Here is a 15,305-nt window from a genome sequence, read left to right on the forward strand (position 1 = left end):
AGGGATCAGTCAGGTTTGGAACCGGAGAACAGTGATCCCTGGAGAGGGCCGACCCGTGATAACATCCCTATTTTGGGGATGAGGAAACAGATGCCAAGACGTTAAGTGGGTGTCCTGAGTGCGACACGGCTTGGGAAACAGTCACCACAGTCCAGGGTGACCCGGGGACAGGACCGGGGAGGTGGGGGCAGAAAATGTCCAGCGGGCTCCTGGGCTCACATTAGACATGTCCCTTCACGTACGAGAGTCGCCAGCACACCCGTAAATAACTGTGACACGATCAGGAAGCAGACTTCGCTTCCAGCAGCCAGAGCCGCCGCCAGTCCTGAGCCTGAGCTCCGTGAAGGGTTCCTTGCGCCCAGAAGTCAGACTCTTACGGGGAAGGTGAGCTGGGCGAGGAGGCCTTGGCGTTTCCTGCAAAGTCAGGCTGATAAGGTAAGAGTGCATTTCAAAGGGCGACCTTGGTAGATGTGCTAAGTGGGTCACAGCATTAATGTGAGGCCGTAGCCAAGTCACCAGACCAGGCCCAGGGTGTGTGCGAGCAGTTTTAAGAAGGGCGGGTGAGACACCGGAGCTTTAAACTCTGTTCTTACTCCGCATTGCCTCCCTCAATTATGGGGTGATGCTGAACAAGATCCTACACTTTGCCGTGTCCAGTTCCCTCAGGAAAGACAAGAAGCGTGAGCATAGAATAAGACATTTTCTCCTGTGTTTATAGCTCGAAGAGCCTAATAAAATTATATCATCCAAGGGTTATGCTTCAGATGAGGCAACTGAAGCCCAGGAAAGCCAGTTGACTGAAGGCATGCAGGCGGGGACAGAACAGGACACGGGGAACCGATGTGGGGACTTCTCGCCCTTTCCACAACCTTCCGTACTTGTTTACCAGATGCTTTCAAACACTTCGGTGGACGTTCTCGTGTCACACCAATGCAACTGTATTCGAAAAGTATGAATCAAATTCCTGAGCTATTTCTCCATAGTGGACACTGCCTACAGATTTGGCTGGCTGTGACCGTGGTCCCTTCAGCAGAAATTTTCTGAAAGCCAATAGTAATTTAAGGCGCTGGCTTTAAAAGCCGGCCCACTCCATTTCTGTGTGTGCATCTCCGGCACTAGGTCGCGTAGGATGGAGACTCGCGCCCACCACTTGACAGCTTCCTGTCTGTTCTGCTCAGTCCTCTTCAGAAACATGCTATCGGCTTCCAGAGATCAGATCTGCGGCTTCGCGGCCACAAAGGGAGGGGTGGTGCCGTGTGTGGCAAGGGCACGAGGCTTTGGGGGGAGCTAGACCTGGGTTTGAGGTCTAAATCTTTCGACTGATTCAGCAAATATTTATGTAGGGCCTCTTCTGTGCCAAACCCCGCGTGCTGTGACCTTGGGCGGGTCACTTAACTTCCCTAAGCTTCGGTTTCCTCTTCTGTTAAGATAATAAACCCTTCCCTGTAGCATTGTCCTGAGGATTAGAGATGTGGTCTCAAAATGATTTCACCCAGAGTAGGGTTCAGTCACCCCATGGTGGCTGCTATTATTTTTATTGGAAGCTGGGCTGCAAACGCCCTAGAGGTGGACAATATGTTATTGTTAAATTAACAAATGGGAAACCAGACCAAAACAAGGGGACAAACACCTGGACAGTTAAAACACAGAGATACTACAGAGAGAAGAGAGAAAACCTTAAGCAAATATTTATCGTCTTTGCGGAAACCCTACAAGTAATTAAAAATATGTATGTGTGTGAGAGTGCGTACACACACACACTATAGTCTTTATTATTTGCTTTCTTAGAACCCTAGAGTACCAGAAGTGGAAGGGACTTAAGTGGTCTCTCGTTCAGCATTCTTGTTTACAGAGGAGGAACAGGCGAGGGGCAAAGGGGCGGCCCCCCAACTCCTTCCTGACTCACTGGCATTCATTCAGAACCTAGATCGCCCCATTCCCTCTCCACCGTCTTGGCAAGATGGTGAGATGAAAAGCATTTTTAGAATGTGGCAAAAGGTAACCGAGATCATGATTACTAAAAAAAAAAAAGTTATTCTAAAGGTCTTGGTCAAATGAGTAAAGGAATGAAGATTTTAAAGAAAATTCAAAACGTTTGCAAGCTGCTTGCGCCCCCTGCTGGTGAGAGAGGAAAGGTCAGATTTCCCCAATCCTTTAGCAGACGAAATTCCCAGGTAGGCGAGGATCCCTCAGGAGCCAAGCAGAACTTTCTAGATCAAAGAGGATCTGAGACACAGATATTTGGGGGAGAGAGTGAGAATGGAGGAAGTGCAGGAACAGTTAAACACATTGTTCCTTATAACACACTGTTAAAAGAAGTCTAAAAAAAGAGGGGGCCCTCATCACAAAGGTCATCTTAAATTTATTAGACTCTTATTTTTCCTTTTATGTTATTTGAAGAAAATCTTACTTCCTTTCATGTTATAAGGAGAGAGGCTGAGGGAGAAATAGGAAAAGATTTTTACCTTTTACTTATATCTCTGGGATTGTTTTTAATGTTTTATCTCTATAATAATTTTAAAATAAATTTCTTATTAAAAAATTCTTTTTTGGTCCAGTGTAGCACCGTAAGTCCTGACATGTTGCTTCCCCTAGATTTAATATCTTTTCAGACCACTTTTTTAAATTCTTCATTTTTTTTACTTTCAATATAATTTTGTATTGGTTTCAAGCACACAGCATAGTGGTTAGACCAGCAATTGTCAACTTTTTTTTTAATCTCACGGCACACAAAAACTAATTACTAAAATTCCGCAGCACACCAAAAAATATATTTTTTGCCAATTTGACCAAGAATAGGAATAACTTTGATTCACTCACATTGGACCACTATTGCTGTGTTGACCGTTGCCATTTTGTTACGTGACAATCGAAGAGGGAAAAGAGGTCAGTGTCCCCAACTAAAATGTCAGGCGCTGCCGTTTGAACAGTTCCCGCCGCGCACCAGCGCCTCTAGTGGCTCACCAGTGGAAAATCGCTGGGTTAGACGATCCTATACTTGACAAAGTCCACCCCCCTCCCCACCCCCTGCTTCCGGATACTTCCAGTGCCCACACCCTCCTGGCACCACACATAGTTATTGCAATATTATTGACTGCATTCCCCATGCTGTACTTTACATCCCGGTGACTATTTTGTAACTGCTAATTTGTACTTCTCAATCCCTTCATCGCCTCTTTCACCCAGACCCCCAAACCCCCTGCGCTCTGGCAACCAGCCCACAGTCTGTGCCTACGAGCCTGGTCCAGCTCCTTCTTACAACCCAGAGAGAGAACAGCTGGCGGGGCTGCTGTGGCTCCTTGGGTAACACTGCCCTCTGCTGGTCACGGGGACAGACGCACCAGCCAGGCTTGCCTGCCTGACCAAGGACAGACTAAATTCGAACTAAATACAGAGAATCTCTAATAAGACAATGTCATTACCGTCTTATGATAAAATCTCTTGGTTTGACTATTGAATCCTTTTTTTTCTGATTCTGGAATTATTGGAGACTTATATTTAACAGGAATGGAGGACTGTGTTGGATATGCAGCAGTAAAACCTGAACAACAAAAATAAAACAAAAATCAGCACGGAACAAAGAATTGAGAAAGGCAGCAAACACAGAGCTGTATATTAATGTCTTATCTTAAATGGAACAGAGGAGAGCCTTGCCTTTTGACAAGAAATAAACATAAAACTGGATTTTTTTTTAAAAGTATCCCCCACTTTAATTTATTTCTTCTTTCTTGGTAAATTTTTGGAATTTTCCCCCTCCAGCTCTTAAACTAGCGAGACTGGGTAACACAGTGGACATGAATTGTCCCAGGGAAGAGGGAGGGCTGACAGGGAAGGCGTCCTTGCCAAGCAGGAAGGGGACGCAAAACCATCACTCATCCCAGGGCGGGAGTCACGCATCAGCAACGCGCCATAAGGCCCCGGGGGGGCAGGGGACTCCCAGAGGGGGGCCCTCTCACTCTCAGGGCACCGTGCAAACCAGGATAAATTTATCTCTCTGTGCAGATGCGGGGTTAAAAAAAGCAGAAGGGCATCATTTATAGGAAATCAAATTATGATTGTGTACACCTGGGTTGTGAGGTATATAAAATCCCCCTTTTCCCTCCTGCTGCTCCCCACGTATGGGAGAACGTCCACGGTGTTGGTTTCGCGAGCAGCCTCTATCTGCACACCAGGCTGATCGCAAACTCTGCCCTGAGAGTGTGAGGGAACCTGACTCCCATTTTTAGTGTTTGACTGCTGAGAGCTTTTAAGCCTCACCCGCCCCTCTCCCTTTTCTGCCCCACATCTGGGTGAGCTGAGGAAAGGCCCAGATGCTCCCTCCTGTGGCACCGGCCAGGAGTTCAGCCAACCCCGGCCCTCTCTCCAGCCCCACCTCCTGACCCCAGGAGAGCCCCAGGTTGGTCTCCTTTCCCTGCCCTCTCACGCTGTTGTCTGCTGTCGGGCCAGATTAGGAAGCCTGCCCTGCTCTGCCCCAGAAAGGCTCGTTACATGGGCAATAAACCTTCTCACAGCCCTCGATGTGTGTGTGGCACCATCGGTCTTGACATCCAAGCCGGGTTTGGGGTGGACGCCCTGCGGACTGCAGCATGTCCACGACAGCCAACCAAGCTACCCCAGCACTCGACCCCTCCCCTCAGAGAGAAGACGTGTGCGTGCTGAGAAGGAGAGCGACACCTGAGGTTCAAACACAGTGTGTCTGATGAGCTCAGAGAGCCAGGAGAAAGAAAGAAGGGATGTGTTGGGGTGGGGGTGAGGTTGCATGAACACTGTCTTGAAGGCCCATTTCTTGGTCTCTGAATTTTTGAGAAAACAAAACCGCTTTTCAGACAGGGGAGCCCAATGCCAATGGGGGGCCCCTCGGGAGGCACCGTTACCAACGAGCTTTACAGACGGGAGGCCGAGAGAGGTGAAGCTGCTCGTTAATCACACAGCAGCACTTCACAGAGCAGCACCTGAGGTTCGAACACAGCCTGTCTGATGAGCCCAGGCTCCTAAACTCTAAGCTGCACCCCCTCTTTCTGAGCCCGGCTCACAGACAATGAATGAATGAATGAATAATGAAATACTGGGAGGCAGCGAACCAGCCTCCTGTGCCTGGGCTCTGGATGAAACAAGTAGAAGAAGCAGAAGACATGTTTGGTTAGAAAACATTCGGCAGTATCTGTCTACGGTAGATTTCTTCTTTTCCTCCCTTCTCCCTCCCTCGCCTATTTAAGTAGGTGGCTGCTTGTGTGTTTTCTTTAAGGGAGCTAGGGAGCAAATCAGAAGGCAGTAGATGCAAGGTATTCTAGCTTTTGTGTCTAAAAACCGAAGTCAGTAGAACAGCTGAGTTTGCAGAGGAGGCAGTAAAGAGAGGGTGGGGGGGGCTGTTTGTTTGTTTGTTTGTTTGTTTAAAAAGGTCAAAGGGAGGGCTTTCCACTGGCGGAAGGAAAGGCTTCTCCTGAACTAAAAAGGAGATCAAACACTTCAGCTCCTGGCTGTGGTGGGGCAGCGGGTGTCAAAGCAATCCTCCATGAGACCCACCAAAAAAACAGGATTTTTAAAAAACACTCTACATAACTGGCCTTCCATTTCCAACCAAAATGGGACTGGATCTGCCCTCCTAGCTGGAAAAAAAAAAGTTAACAATGGGCCAAGTATATGAAACAATAATTTTCAAGGCACTGAACACCGAGCAGCAGAGGACAGGGACCCCTGGGAATGGGAAACATGTAAGGTCTGCCGTAAGACGGCCCAGGCCGCCTGCTCACTGGAGGAGCTTCCAGGCCACGGCGGCGCAGGAAGGAGGAGTGCAGGTGGAGCCTGGCGGCCTCGAGTTGGGGACACTGAGCTGGGAGCCCAGAAAGCCCAGAGGGTAGACCTCACAGGACCCAGAACTAGAGATGAGAGAGTGACACAGAGAGAGAGCTCCAAAGAGGGGCGCTGGGGTCCCCTCGAGTGGTGTCCTGAGTACTGACCAGCGCACGCCCACAAGGGAACAACCCGGGGCTGGGAAAGGAAGCGACGGAAAGAAACCAGGCAGATGATGCCTGAAGTGCACCCTGGGCAGGAATAGTTCTTGTTCCACAAGCCAGAGTGGGCAACCTCTTAATTCACAGAACCTACAGCAGAGTGTGAGGAAGGGTTCTGCCTCAGAAATAGGGTGACATTATCTCTAGATTAAACACTGCTCTGGTTCCAAAGGGCAAAGCTAAAAGTGAGACTTCATAAGATCAGACTGTTTCTAAGTACCTTAAGTGTATCTGGGAATAAAGCACAGGAATGGACAGGACTACAAAGAATATATAGACATAGACCAAATTCAAAATATCTGGCACCCAGTAAAAACTTAGGGAGCATGCAAAGGAGGGAGAAGATACACTTTATCATCAGGAGAAAATCATTGAAACCAATTCAGAAATGATACAGATGAGAATTATAAGAATATTATAGTCTATAATAGCTGTATGTGATATCTTCAAGAAGCCATGGAAACAATTAACATATTAAGACATGGAAGGTGTAAAAATGATCCCAAACAAACTTTTATAGATGAAAACTGAGATATCATGGGTTAAAAAATACACTAGATGAGATTAATACTAGATTACACACTGTTGGGGTGGGGGAAAGCTAGTAAAGTCGAAGACATAGAAACTACCCCAAATAAAACACAGAGAGAAAAGGATTAAAAAACACAGAGTATCAGTGAGCTGTGTGACAACTGCTAGGAGGCTAATATGCACGCAATGGACTCTCCAAAGAAAAGATGTGGGGAGAGGGAAAAAATATTTCAAGAAAAAAAGTGAAAAATTTCCATATTGGATAAAAATTATAGACCTCCAGATCCAAGAAAATGCATGAACCTCAAGCACATGAAACATGAATAAAACCACACTGTAGCAGTGATAAAGAGAAAAACCTTAAAATTAGGCAGAGAAAAAAAAGACACTTTATATACAAAGGGAACAAATATGAGACAGCAAACCACTGTCAGAAACAACATCTTTAAGGTAGGAGAAGAAGAAAAATCTATCACCCTAGAATCCTGTACCTGGTAAAATACCTGGCAAAACAAAAGCAAAATAAAGACACACACACACACACACACACACACACACACACACACACACACACACAAGCTGAAAGAATTAATCACCAGCAAACTGGAACTATAAGAAATGTTAAAGGGCCCTGGCTGGTGTGGCTCAGTGGATTGAGCACAGGCCTTCAAACCAAAGAGTCATCAGTTCGATTCCCAGTCAGGGCACATGCCTGGGTTGCAGGCCAGGTCCCCAGTAGGGGGCATGTGAGAGGCAACCACACATTGATGTTTCTCTCCCTCTCTTCCTCCTTCCCTTCCAATATCTCTAAAAATAAATAAATAAAACCTTTTTTAAAAAGATGTTAAAGGAATTCCTTCAGGCAGAAGAAAAATGATACCAGTTGGGAATCTATGTGAAGGGATTAAAAAGCTCTGGAAATAGCAAATGTGTGGATAAATACAGGGTTTGGCTCAAATAATGCCCCCTCCCATTTGTATTGCAACATAAGCATGTAATTCTGTAACAGAACAATATCACACTCAAGCACACCATATGACATTTTAGGTGAAATGTTCAAATTAAAACTGTAAATTATTACACCCATGTTATCACCCTACCAACCACACTCAAGCAGGGGTTACTTCTGCCGGATCCTGTATAAAATATAGAATGATGAGTATAAATGGATATATTTAGATACAACTATAAAATTCTCCCCCCCCAAGACACCTGTTATTAAATTCACTAGACCTTTCTGTATTTTGCTGACCATTCTGGAATATTTTTGGCCAGGCTGTCTGTCTTTCTGTGTGGAGATGTCCATCTTATTAGCAAAGTTCTGTGTCGTGTTTCATCTGATGAAAAACCCCACTACGACATGTTCTTCCAGGCACCTGAAACAGCAGAAGACAGCATTGGTAGGGATCATTTCCCATCGTTCCGTTAATCACGTTGAGTTCTGTTCTCCCTACAGACCGCGAAAACCCGCGGGCGAGGCTGAGGTTTTCCAGGCTCTCTGCCCTCGAGGCGCAAGCACACCGCTCTCAGCGCCGGTAGGGGGAGCTCTGAAAGCCCTCACAGCTGGTGCTGCTTCCAGAGCTTTCAGAGGCTTGCATTTTATAAACGTATCTTCATTGAGATAATTTACATATGATGTAATCCAGTAGTTCTACATGTACAATTCCAAATTTTGGCAAGTGTTTAAAATGGTGTTCAATACCATCACAATTCACATGTAAATATATCCATCAGCCCCCAAAGTGTGCTGTGCTTCTTTGCAGAGGATACCCTCCCAACCCTGGTGCCTGGCGTCCATTGCCCTGCTTTTGGCCACAGTTGGTGCCTTTTCTAGAATGTCATGAATATGTAATCATACAGTATGCACTGTTTCTGTGTCTTTTGTTTTTTCCACTTAGCACAGTGCTTTGGAGATTCTTCCCCACTGTTGCATGCATTGGTCTTTTCCTCCATTTTCTACGCACCCTCACTAACACTTTCCTGATAGATCTTATTAATTTATTCATTCTAGTAGTTCTATAGCAGTATCTCATTGTTACTTTAATTTGTATATTTTCATGTGCTTATTTGCCATCTGTTTACCTTCCTTGGTGAAGTGTCCATCCAAATCTTCTGCCCTTTTTTAAACAAGTGGGTCATCTTATTACAGAGTTGTGAAAGTTCTTAATATATTCTGGATACAAGCCCTTCATTATATATATGTTTTGGAAATATTTGCTCCCAGTTGGAGGCTTGCCCTTTCATGTTCTTTATATTGAACTGTCTTGAATTTTCCCAGAATGTTGCAGTTCCCTAGAACTCCGTTCAAAAATTCTTGAGGTGGTTCACTGTTGGGTATTTCTAATTGTAAAAAGTCCCTATCTGTACCAAAGCATTCTATTCTATTCTCTCTCTCTCTCTCTCTCTCTCTCTCTCTCTCTCCACTCATCCTAATTCCAACCCTTCAAATCAGCTCAGAATAAGGCTCACTCTTCTTCCACACTAGTGATTTTCAAAATGCAGGTCATAGCCTGTGTTTTTTTGTTAAATGTGTTTGCTATGAAGGTGTGTGTGCTGGGTCACAATGTAAAATGTATTTCTAACCACAGGTCACAGTCAAACCGTTTGAAAGTCACTGTTCTATGTGACTAGTCTTCCAGTTTGTAAAGGCGGCTGTCATATCACACTACCTAAGGACTGGTCCCCTTCTCCACAAGGGACCTCTTCAGCTTCTGCAATGCCTCCTTGTGGCATGGGGACTGCTCCCCTCACTGTATCGGGCATCATCTTTTGGCCTTGTCACCAGATGCATCTGAGTCTCTGCTCAAACCTTAGGGACGACTTCCTTGACCGCTCTCAAGAAGCACCACCCCGTCTTTCTCTAGCCCGGGACTCTGCCGTATTTTTCCCATAACATTGTTTTCTACCCGACATCTTATTTTATGTATGTTTCTTTATGATCTTCCCCAAGAGAATGTCCATCACTGAATCCCCAGTCTGTTTGCCGGCACATAGTAGTTACTCAATAAATATTTGTGGAATGAATGAGTGACTGTGTTTACAAGGAGTGACCACATTTTGGCAACAATGTATATAGATGTGCTCCTAATACAACTCTTTCCTTTCAGGAGCTACATTCCTACAGATTCGCCTGGCGTGAACACAACCACGGGCATGTTTTCACTCTACCACCTCTGTGTTTCTGAAAACCTTTGTCATTTATGTGACAGTATTATCACACATTTTATACAGGTATGTTACTGTATGGGGTATATCAATGTATGCTAAACCATGTATGCTGTTACTTTATGGGATTTGCATGAGTAGTTTTGACTATGAGATTTTTTATCCATTCAGTTATAATGCTGTGGTGCATCTTGGAAATATTTCACACTTTTCCAAGCACTGTCAGGTAAATAACCCATTTGATAATTTTCATAAGCGGAGAACATGTGTTGGAAAGTGTCGCAGGCAGCTAGTGAGCACTAGATTCCAATATCACCCTTTTGTTTTGCAGATGGCTAAACTGAGGCCGGGAGCAGGAAAGATGTTGGCAGAGAGACACCTAAGGAGCTGGGATTAGAATTCTCCTCCTTGTCGCCCACCAGCTGCCAGGCACCGCAGGTCCCAAACGTGTGTACACTTGCAGGGGCTGAGGCAGGGGAGTCAGATGCCCATGCCCATCACAGAAGCTCCGTGGGGAGGGCATGCTGGGCTATAATCACGACTTTTCAGGCCAGGACTCTGAGGGCACAATCCCAGGGAGGATCACCTCCAACAGTGGCTTCTTGCCCTCAGGTCATCACCTAGTAAGCACCAAAATTCGACAAGCACCCAGGGGCGCAGGGACTCAGTGGCAGTCCCATGAGGTGTGCCAGGTCCTCCTCCCCTGACCCTGGGACCGGTGCCCCGCCAGCAACCGCCTCCTACCTCATCGGGTCCCCCTGGGATCAGTCTCGCCTTGTCCAACTTTCCCCGTCGCTATGGCAACCACAGGCCTAACATTCTAGAGTCCACCTTCCTGCCTGAGTAACTCTAGCCAATGGTGTCCTCTGTTTCTTTAGAACGAAAAGTTATTGGCCAATCGTTAGAGACGTTTTAAAGGCTGCAGGGAAGCTGCCAGAATTTTAGGCTTCAGTTTGGTTAAACCCCAGGACCGACGGGGAAACTTAATAGGGGCTTATCTACGTGACCCCTCAAAACTCTTGTGATAGACAAGAAGCCTTACAATTTGTGCACCCGAAAATCCTGCTTCAAGGAATGAGCCTAAGAGAACTAACCATCATCCAAGCCCTGTTTATAGTAACAAAAGAAAAGGATTGCTCTGGGCGGTGGTACAAAGTCAACCACATGCTGCTCCTTGAGTCCCTCCTCGCCAGCTTCGGAGCAGTCACACCTCATCTCGTCATTCCCCTGCTTAGAACCCTCCTAGGCTTCTCTTTGAACTTACGACGAAATCCAAACATCTTGATACAAGTTGTCCCTGGCCCATCCCTCTGAAGGCAGCTCCTACCACCCACGCCCCAGAAAATTCTCGCACCAGTCCCAACCTCGATCCGCTCTCAGGCGTTCCCTCTGAGCTCTCTCGGCCACAACTGGCTCTTTGTCATCACCGAGGGCTCTGCCCAAATGCCGTTTCTTCCTCAGGAAAATGGGGTGAGCTCAATGTCTCACTCAAAGGGTGGTCGCGAGGATCTGGAATTGCGTGTGAGTGGGAAGGTGTAAGTTCCATGCTCGTGGTAGTGATTCCAGTTGTGCATCAGGGAAACCTCGCTGCTAGCTAGGCTCGCTGGGAGTTTCCAACAGTTGCTGAGCCTTGGACATGCTGGGAGGGTTGGTATACCGTGCACCCAACCGGTGTTCCGGGAGGGCAGGCCCTGCAACTCTGGGGGGGAAACGGGGTCTTGAAGGATGTGCAGGATTTGAATCGTGGTGAGAGCGTAGGGGAACAGCAGGAGCAAAATCCGGGAAGTGGCTCTGAGGTTAAGGAGGGAGGACACCTGGCAAGCTAGCTGCCCACCTCCTGAGCTCTCCGGGACAGAGGGAGACCGGGAGCCGAGTGTGTTCCAAGGTCCCTCCTGTGACCGGTAGGGGGGACCGGCTTCAGGTGAGCTCGAGGCTCCAACAGGGCGCCGCCTTCCCAAGTCTCACCCTACGCTTCAACCAAGCTTTGAGGTGCAGCCGATACCCGGGGATGACCCGCCCATCCTCCTCCTCCCAGCCACTCGTCTGAGCGAAGTGTCTCCAGTTTCTGATTGGCAGGGGGAAGAGCAAATCAAATCACGGTCTTTGAAAGCAAAACACTGCAGGATCCAGGTAGCACCGAGTTGGGGGAGGAATTAAGGGGGCTGTGCCTCCGGTTGCGCGAAGAGTCAAAGTCATTTCTCTAAAACCTCTGATAGGTGGGCCTTGGAGGAAACGCCGCGGGTGAGTAGTGATTAAGACTGATAGAGGGGGGACTTGAGTTCAGTCTTCGTTTCTGGAAAAGCGAGTGTATTTGTTATTATCTAAGGTTCCCTAGTATAAATTACGCTTCCTTCTTGCTGTCAGCAGCCTTGCTGCCTCCGAATATTTTTCCATTTTGGCACTGGGAGTGCAAGGAGGGGGGGCATGGGTTTGCCTTAATGAAGGTGATGACAGGCTTTACTAAGTCGGGAAGTGAAATGGAGTAACTTTGCCAAAATTATTCCTCTACACGCTGGCTCGGGCTTCCTGGCAATAGCAGGTGCAGTAAGAGGAAGTGTTCCTAATCTACGTAGCCTGCTGGAAGTTGCATTTTCCAGTTCACTAGGAAGGGACTGGGGAGCAAGTAACTGGCACTCAACAGCAAAAAGCTGAATCGTGAGGAGGGGAGGCATGTTTTATCTGTTTTTTCCTTATTTTTTTAGATCGAGCCAAATTCTGATACAGACCCTACTCTTAGCAGCCATGACTATAGTTCTCTCCTCTGTAAAACCTGCTCTGTGGGTTGGTGAGATATTGTAATTCATTGAGATAAGGCGTGCAGGGTGGAGTGGAGCAAGCACCTAGAGAATTATACCTTTCCTCTCCAGCAGGAACCCTGTGCTCCGTGGTGACTGTGAGGGCCTCAAAATTAAGGGACAGCTGGCGACAGTCAGTTACTTGTCCCTTGGGCATATGTCCATCCTGGGGAAGTGCTTTGAAGTCAGGAAAAGGGAGCCACTGGGAGAAGTGTGTGCACCTTATAAGGAAGGACAACTTGCAAAGCGTTCCTCCAAGGCTTTCATTCCAAACTCCTAGCAGCTAGGAAGAGCCCTTTTTCCTAGACAATTCCTCAGGGGCCTTGGTCTTTCTCAGGCAGAGAGGGAGGCTGCTTTTAAAAAGCAAATTAAATGACAGCAACCACCACCACCACAAACAAAAGCAGAAACAAATCCACCTGGGCGAACTAGCTGGTCTAGAGGAGGGTAGCAGGCCTGGGTTCCTTTCAACCCCTTGGCGTGTCCCCAAGGCCTGTTTGCTTTCTCTCACATCCTGTGGGTGGGGCTGGGTGTATCTGTTGAATCTCTGGGGTTGCAGTTGAGTACCACTCTTGATTGGGAAGCAGCCACAATGCAGCAGGTGCTTAACAGGCCTGCCTGTTTCGGCAGTCAGGAGGTAGCATGGAGGTCACCGTGACAGGTTCTGGACTAGGTCTGGGGAGGGAGCAACTGAACGGGGGATTCAGCAGACATCTTGCCAGAGTTTGAGCCCTTCTAGCTCCAGGTTGAAAGCTTCTAAGGGTTTTGCAGAGGTAGAGAGAGCCTTTGGCCACTCTGTCTTCCTAAGGCTATTGTACTAAATAGTTAAAATAGGGATAAAGAATTTAACAAAATTACGCTTGTCACACACACATAAAAGTGAAGTGATAAATAATTATGCTTTTCACAAGATTACTAACATTCATAGGGCTTTCCAGTCTGGGAGGTCTGGTTCTGGGATGTAAGTTATGAAGTTGCCTGATTGTAACGTGTGTGTGTGTGTGTGTGTACTGTGTGTGTACATACATATGTACACACATGCACATAGAAGTATAAACCCATCTGAAGGCCCTTTGATAACATGACACCTGGGCCAGATGTTCTACATGGCTGTCGCTGTGACAAGCCCTGCATCTGGTGTCTCCTAGATGCCAGACACAGTGTTAGCACCATGACACATGACTGTGCTAGTCACACCAGGAACCAGAATCCCTAGGCCCGGGGCTATCTTCCAGATAATGGAAGAAACTGACGCCACCTAGAAGGCCAGAGGCAGCCTTCTGGGGCCTGGGGGCATGGCAGAGACACATAGTCAGCCCTCCATAAATATGTGTTGCATGAGGTAAAGAAAGGAGTATTCATGGGTAAATTAAATAATTAAACTGGTAAGAATAAAAGCAATACTTTAAAATAAAGTATTCTTAAATACTTTAAGAATAAAAGCAACAGCTGACATTCATTCACCACTCACTGCACATGCATTTTACATGCACGATTTCAGCAAATTCTCCCCACAACCCTGTGGGGTAGGAATGTTATTATCTGCATTTTACAGCAGAGGAAACTAGCTGAAAAGTTAAATGATTTGCCCAAGATAAAACCAGTAGCACATGGCAGATAAAAAGCAACTTAAAATATTTGTATATTAAAATGAACATAGACTTTGCAGTAGAATCCAAATGTGTATGATTTTGTTACAATATAAGAGGACCTCAAAGAAATCCTTAACATCTTTTTTTTGGGGGGGCGGGCAGTTAGGTCACGCTTCCCAAACCATGAGAGGCATACTTTCTCTACTCTATTTGGTAGAAAAGTTTGAGACCCCCTGAAAGTATCAGTCCAATGGAGTTAACAGGAATTGCCATCCTTGCTGGTTGTACCTGAGGTCACATTATTACCCCCACTTTATAGATGAGGCAGCTGAGCCTCCCGGAGGCGAAGCGAGCTAGTCACATAGCCACCTTCCAGGCCAGTGTCACCTCTGTGACCCTCGGTAGCTGCCCAGTTCTTCCCTCTTCCATGGAGATAACTCTTCTCATTCTTTCTTTCCTGAGTCAGACCCCAGATGTTCCCTATTTATGGCGGTGGGGTTTTTTTGTGTTTTTTTTGTTGTTGTTGTTGTTTGTTTTTGAGGCCTGGAGAAGTAGACATAGGTAGGATTCTACTATGTAGAGGAGCCTATGGAAAAGGTAGAACTTAAATTAGGGTGTAATGGGAGGAAGAAAGTGGAGGGGGAGAGGATGGGGGATTTTTAAGGGCCAAGGAGAAATATTTTGAGGTAGAGGAGCTACATTTTTATTAGGGGGGTCAAGACATGATATAATTTTGTAAATGGCCTCACTTCTCACAACAGCTTGCTATTTTATCCTACCGGTATTCTCAGGTAACAGGGTTGGCCTCTGTGTTTCATGGTACATGCATTTTTAATGTTCCTCCGCCCCCCTCCCCAGAGCACCGCAAGATTCGGAAACGCATTCCTGGGTGTCTGCTTGGGAGAGACAGAAGTTGGCGCTTCTGTGCGCGAAGATGAGGAGAGGGCAGTAAACCAGCGGGAAGAGCCCCGAAGCACAGTTCCGGTGTGAGACAGAGATGGCTGGCCGGAGGGGGTGAACACCGTGAGGGGAGACGGCTTTCCGCCCTCATCCCGCTTAGTTCAGCCCCAGCCCCCGAGCCAGGCCTGCGGAATGCGCCCTTAGACGCCATGGACGGAGCCCACAGCGCGGCCCTGCACCTGCAGCAGCTCCCGCCCACCAGCAGCACCAGCCCCGCGAGCCAGGGCTCCTTCTCCTACAAGGCAAGAGCT

The 15,305-nt window shown here is 47.1% G+C and overlaps 2 protein-coding genes and 1 long non-coding RNA gene across 4 annotated transcripts in view; 2 read left to right on the forward strand and 1 right to left on the reverse strand.

The window, feature by feature from the left end:
- Positions 1-7,848, reverse strand: part of STPG1 (sperm tail PG-rich repeat containing 1) — a 37,505-nt gene extending 29,657 nt beyond the window's left edge. Inside the window, exons 1-2 of the mRNA XM_045859236.1 lie at positions 7,776-7,848; positions 3,423-3,541 (exon numbers count right to left, since the gene is read on the reverse strand). Of these exons, the coding sequence (XP_045715192.1) occupies positions 3,423-3,541; positions 7,776-7,848 (192 nt within the window). The remainder of the gene's footprint in view (positions 1-3,422; positions 3,542-7,775) is intronic.
- LOC123831912 lies at positions 194-10,139 on the forward strand. The gene is made up of 3 exons (XR_006787980.1): positions 194-435; positions 9,650-9,773; positions 10,039-10,139. It is a non-coding gene; the product is annotated as an uncharacterized LOC123831912 (long non-coding RNA).
- Positions 10,140-11,816: 1,677 nt separating this feature from the next.
- The window catches only part of NIPAL3 (NIPA like domain containing 3), a 32,918-nt gene continuing 29,429 nt past the window's right edge, over positions 11,817-15,305 (forward strand). For both annotated transcript variants that reach the window (XM_045858857.1, XM_045858858.1), the window contains exons 1-2: positions 11,817-11,948; positions 14,953-15,296. In XM_045858857.1, coding sequence (XP_045714813.1) covers positions 15,204-15,296 — 93 coding nt within the window. In that variant the 5' untranslated portion in view covers positions 11,817-11,948; positions 14,953-15,203. The remainder of the gene's footprint in view (positions 11,949-14,952; positions 15,297-15,305) is intronic.

This window comes from Phyllostomus hastatus, unplaced genomic scaffold (assembly GCF_019186645.2).
Source record: "Phyllostomus hastatus isolate PE091 unplaced genomic scaffold, TTU_PhHast_1.1 phas_scaffold_182, whole genome shotgun sequence".
Taxonomy (NCBI): Eukaryota; Metazoa; Chordata; class Mammalia; order Chiroptera; family Phyllostomidae; genus Phyllostomus; species Phyllostomus hastatus.